The sequence below is a fragment of the Carassius gibelio genome, chromosome B2, assembly GCF_023724105.1.
Source record: "Carassius gibelio isolate Cgi1373 ecotype wild population from Czech Republic chromosome B2, carGib1.2-hapl.c, whole genome shotgun sequence".
NCBI classification, from domain to species: domain Eukaryota; kingdom Metazoa; phylum Chordata; class Actinopteri; order Cypriniformes; family Cyprinidae; genus Carassius; species Carassius gibelio.
Window position 1 is genome coordinate 6,987,610 of NC_068397.1, and position 6,000 is coordinate 6,993,609.

The 6,000-nt window shown below is 34.2% G+C and overlaps 1 protein-coding gene across 1 annotated transcript in view; it reads left to right on the top strand.

The window, feature by feature from the left end:
- Positions 1 to 5,703, top strand: part of LOC127950483 (GPI-anchor transamidase-like) — a 69,086-nt gene extending 63,383 nt beyond the window's left edge. The window contains 1 exon segment of the mRNA XM_052547573.1: positions 4,195 to 5,703. Coding sequence (XP_052403533.1) covers positions 4,195 to 4,311 — 117 coding nt within the window. The 3' untranslated portion in view covers positions 4,312 to 5,703.
- Positions 5,704 to 6,000: the final 297 nt, after the last annotated feature.

The following is a 6,000-nucleotide window of genomic DNA, read 5'->3' on the forward strand; positions in this document are numbered from 1 at the left end:
GTGACATTCAGCCAAGTATGGTGACCATTACTCAGAATTCGTGTTCTGCATTCAACCCATCCAAAGTGCACACACACACACACACACACACACACACACACACACACACACACACAAACACACACAAACCCGGAGCAGTGGGCAGCCATTTATGCTGCGGCGCCCGGGGAGCAGTTGGGGGTTCGATGCCTTACTCAAGAGCACCTAATTCGTGGTATTGCCGGGCCCGAGATTCGAACCCACAACCCTAGGGTTAGGAGTCAAACTCTCTAATCACTAGGCCACGACTCCCCCAATAGCAGCAAAATTGTTTTCCTCACCCTCAAAACAGGCACATCATAGTGATTTGCATAATTATTAATAATTTGTTAATTAATTAATTAATAACATAAATACTGCTACAAAAACATACAACTGTATTTATTTTCTTTTTTTTACCTTAATGAAAAAAGATTATTTCACCATTCTTATGCAGTATGGTAACATTGTTTGCTTTAAGACAATATTGGTGCAAAAATGCCTTTGTATGAGTTTTTGCCTCATATTTATATCATACAATAAGTGATATCACAGGAGCAGTGTGAGAAGTATTACACAAGTGCTGATTTTGTCCTGAATATCACAAGTTTAAATCTTCATTAAATAAGTTCAGAAAATAAATTGATATTGTATTACATTTTAAACACAATATTATGTTTTTGCTCAATTTTGCAGAGAACATATTACCTTTAAACCATAGCAGAATTGCTGTGCGTCTCTGAGAAACACAGCAGTTTCTAATACAACAGTGTGAATTTAATGTAAACTGAGAGACTTTTTTGACTATAGAGCAGTTTTATTTTAAGATTCAACTAGTCAAATATAAAACACAATCTACATTCACAAAAAAAGGAGAGATTAAACATTTTATCTATTGCATGGCATATGACCATTAACCAAAGTCAGAGATTCGTTAACATGCAAATGTGTTAATTATTGAAATATTAACTTAAAATCTCATGGAATACTTCAAACAAATGTTTTGCTAAGGGGTTCGACTGACAAAAAGGTTTGGAAGCCCCTTATATAGAGTCAGCTGGTGCTTGTCAAATGAAACCCCTTCAGGATGATGAAAGACCTGTCCTGATCATGCTTTCCAGGTTTATTTAGCAATAATGACTAGCCCATCTGGCCAATGCTGTCCAGTTCAGATGATTTTGGCACGTTGTTAGGTGGCTGGAGTGTTCTGGGTAGTTTCTAGTTGGTCTTCCTGGTACAAATCAAGAGTCCATCCCAAAGACTCTTTGATATTCTGGTCTCTCGTGTTCCTCTTGCAGTGTCTGAAAATGTTCACCTATTTCATCATTCGCCAGGTGAAAATGTCTGATCCCATTACTGACTATCAAAGGACTGTGTCACTTACTTGTGAGTGCCTTTGAAAATCTCAACATCATGATCTAAACAATGATATACCTGACTTTTCAAGTGGTAATAATCGCACTCCATCCTCCTCTTCCTCATTAGCGTGGTTGTAGTTAACTCCAGCTCAGCTCCTCGACTGCTCCTGGAGGTGGACTGAGCCGTCTGTCAGAGTCAGTCCATCAGTCTGTGTTCAGCCATGTGAGAAGCCCCCTAATGTACATTCTTCACCCTCCCATGCCCCTATCTTCTGTGGAGGTTAACTACCTTAGCACTCAGGACATCCACTCTTGCTGTCCTCCACCCTTAACTGCAATGTATTATGGAGATGAACTCATTATTGCTCTCTTACTGATATATATTCAGTGCAGTAAAGAAAAAAATATATATGTATGTATGTGTGTGTGTATATATATATATATATATATATATATATATATATATATATATATATATATATATATATATATATATATATATATATATATATATATATATATATATGTATATATGTGTGTGTGTGTGTGCACACGTGTGTTAGTATCAAAAGATTAATTGCAATTAATCATGTGTTTCACCTATTTAATCACATAATTAACGGGTGTTTTTGGAGTAAGATCAATTTCTCTTTGATGAGATTAATTCCTCTGTTTGGCTGGGTTTCGTTTCTCTGTGTCGTAAACTCTAGGGGCGAGGCTTTTAAACTGGGGTGTTTTTAGAGGCGTGATATTGTATTCAAATGACGATTGTTATTTAGTTATTTTCAAACTTTTGTCATTTATCAACGTGCGATCATTCCTACGATGAGATTGGCAGCATACAAATGTTTTATGAATCACACGTGAACTGTTATAAGTTGATTTGTGCACACAGATCTGCACTTGTTTCTACATAAGATTGATAAATGAGGCCCAGTGAAAGTAATAAAAGTATTATTTCGGTCAGCGTATATTTTAGTCTTTTGATTTTCTACTTAAAAAGAAATAAAGAGAAAAAATAATGTTTTTTTCTTTTTTCTTTTTTTTTAAGAAATGGCGAGTCAAACTTAATCCTGCAGATTCTTTGTTGTGTAGGCTGCCATCGGCGCTTACAATATAATAATAATAATAAAAATCAGTTTTCACGACTGCTGCATGGTATTGACAAAACAGAAATGACTTTATTCATAACCAGTTAAACAGCTTTTAACGGTTACTGTATGTTATTTACAACAACATGGAATAAAGTATGATAAAGATTTTTATCTTCAAATTATTGTTACTTTGTGTAATAAAATTTTAAGGAAAACGGAAAATCAAAATGAAAGTTGATTCAAATTATTAATAAAACTGATACAAATAATACTGACATAACACTAAAGTCAAGATCCAATAATTATTCCGGTTTTGGACAAGGCAAGGTTGAAAAGATTATAAAATGTCTTAGAGCTTCTAAGAATTTTTTTTACTATTTTTACATCATTGTTTAGAATTTTTGAATAATTTGTCTTACTAACCCCACAATAGGCAGCTTATTAGAATGGATGCAAACAGAAGAGGATCATATTTTCTTATATATTTACAGTCTATACATCACACAAAACTGTTGTATGACTTGTAATATACATATCTGAAAATGTGTAGCTTTTCCCCATTCGTTTTTTTTTTTTTTTTTTTTTTTTTTTTTTTTTTTTTGGAAAATGATTACAGAATTTTCCTTTTATGCTGAATTGTTCTTTCAAATGCGTATATTGTATATTCACCAAAGCGAGGATGGGAAGGACCTTGAATGTGAGTCTCAGTTTATGCTCTAAGGCATAAACCACATGCACTAATGTTCTGTATTATCTTTCCCTAAAGCAAGATTTTTCATACAATGCTGTTTCCCGGTGTTCCAGTGGCATTCGTGAGTCAGGTTATGTGCACTCTGGTGGTCATCGTGGATACATACATGCGCCTGGTTTCTAGGTCAGCGCCGTGTCGGGCCTCAGGCTGTAGCTTTATTTAGGCTGATAATGAAGGGATGCAGTTAAACACACACTCATGTTCACCTACAGTGCAGCAAAGGCCCTCACAAACCCCTCTATTAGAATTAGAAAAGTTTTGAGCACTTTCTTTTTAGAGGTTACATCTAAAAATGTTCTCAGTAAAATATTCAGTCTGCATTAGCATATAAATGCACATCTGGTGATGCATGTTTAATGGTGGGTGATTCAAATGTATAATATTCATTCACAAAGTGATGATGTAGCTATAAATGTGCAAACACTGAGGCTGATGAGTTCTGATGTTAAAGTGCATGTTTATATACGTGAGTCTGCATATTTCTTTCTTTCCTTCTTTCTTTTACTTGCTTTTACTTGCTTGTTGTCTTTTCATTTTGTACATTCTTTAGTTGTTTATTTTTGCTCACCATTTGTTGAGCATTCTACCATTTGTTCAATCTTTCTTTTCTTCTTGTGTGTTTTCTTTTGTTCTTTCTTATATGTTTTACATGCTCTATTTCTTTCTTTCATTTAATCATTAAATCTTTCATTTTTATATTGTTGACTGCTGGATCTTCCTCTAATTCATTCTTTTTTAATCGTTTTCTTTTAGTTGTTCTTTTGTTTTTGTTTTAAATAAACTTTCTTTTACTTGTTTATTTTTCTCCTTATTTCATTTCTTCTTGCTTTCTTTTGTTCTGTTTTGTGAAAACAGTTTTGGACTGGAGAGGACATTGTTTGACACTTACCGTATGTCTGCATTGTAAATCAAGAGCAAATGAAATTCAGTCTTTCTTGATATAAAACAGCTTGTCACTGACGTGTCTTCACAGAAACCCAAGCAGAAAGACTGGCACCCTCCTGATGGCTTCATTCTGGGGCTCTGGACTCTGATCTTGCTGGTGTTCTTCCAGACCTATGGCATCAAACATCTCACACACATCTTCTGATTCATCCCTTCCAGCACCACAGAGGTCAAAGGAGCCACTACATTCATAAAAGAGTCCACCCTAGCTTTGTTCATGATTGATTTGGTCAGCAATAGGTTTTTATTTATTATTTGATGCAAGTTTGTTTTCTTTGGGTTTTGCAATGTATCATTTTTTGAAAGTGACATGCACTGACTTCTTACGTTCAAACATTCTTTGTTGTTTGGAGCTCAGTAAATCCATTTGAATTTCACACAGGGACATTCTTTTGAACTAAACACACACAGACAGCTTGCAGGGAGAAGCGTACTTATTATTTGTTGGTTTGTTTGCTTGTTCTTCATTTCCATTTATAGTTTCATCTCTTCAACAGTTATTTCTCACATTTATAGTGGCACATGTGGAATTGTAACTTGTAACTCATCCCAGATTTCTTCATCTGTTCTTTTTTTTTTTTTTTTTTTTAAATAGATAATCTGAATAGTAAATGCAATTGCTGATCTGTTGTTTCAATTGCATAATTTCCATTCTTTATTTAAAGTGGTAAATGATAATGCTTTTCAGGGTAATTTATTGGTCATATTTTACCACAAAATTGAGACAATGAGTAAACATTTTGCAAAAAAAAAAGCTAATTTTAGGATATTGTCCTAATGAAAAGAAACATCTCACTGCAATACAGTGATGCTTTTTTTTATCAGCATACATCAGATTAAGTACAACAAACTATAACAGGATGTGTAATCACTACTGTTCTTAATTGAATTCATATAACATTTATTTTCCAATTAGCAATGAGAATAAAATAGTTTTTCCACACATCATTAAGCTGCTGGCAACTGACTGACAAGAAGTGGGGAGAAAATGTTATGAAACAGGCTTTGTTTTTAAAGCATTTTTTTTATGACTTATACATTATCATGAGATCATTCAGCAATAAATATGAGGAATTAATGGACAAAAAAACTAAATTTCCATGTACAGCAACCATACAGCTCCATTTGCCTGTGGCAGTGTCCTGTATCTGTCCATTAGCGTCTCTGCTGCACTTGAACTGTTACGAATGTGCTCTAAAAGGGGTCGCCCGAATTCACCCCCAGCTACACAGCAAGTGTGAATAAGAGACTGACAAATTGGACTGTCTGATTCAGTTTTTTCCTTCCTTTTTTTTTCTGTCTGTCTAATGCATCATTAACTGTTGGTTACTGAGGATTGTTTAGGAGAGCAGAGCTCACATTAAAATATTCACTGGCACTCACGTTTTGTGAAGAAACGCATTACGAGAATTTCTACAGTGCAATTTTGTCTTCCCTTTTACGTTCTCTAACATTGAGCTGTTTTATTTTATTTATTTATTTTTATTATAAAACTGGCTAAAGGTGATGTTTTGAATAAAGTATACAGTGAAAATTTTCTGAAAGCTTTTTTCATGTTCTGTTGCCTTTAAATTCGAAGGAGGGTAATAAAGCAGAAAAGCAGAGGGAAAATATTGGAAAAAGGAGCTGGAGCTCTTTGTTTTCTGTGTGAAATGAAAGAGAACAAAGAACTCACATTTTACAATGGAGAAGCATTATGAAATGATTTCTAGTAACATAATGCTGAGTTATTAGCGAGCTGTGAATGGATAAACACCTTCTGCAGTTACTAATTGTGTTGTATACAAATACCTACCTAATACATATTAAGACATATTTATTAGGCCATGAAATA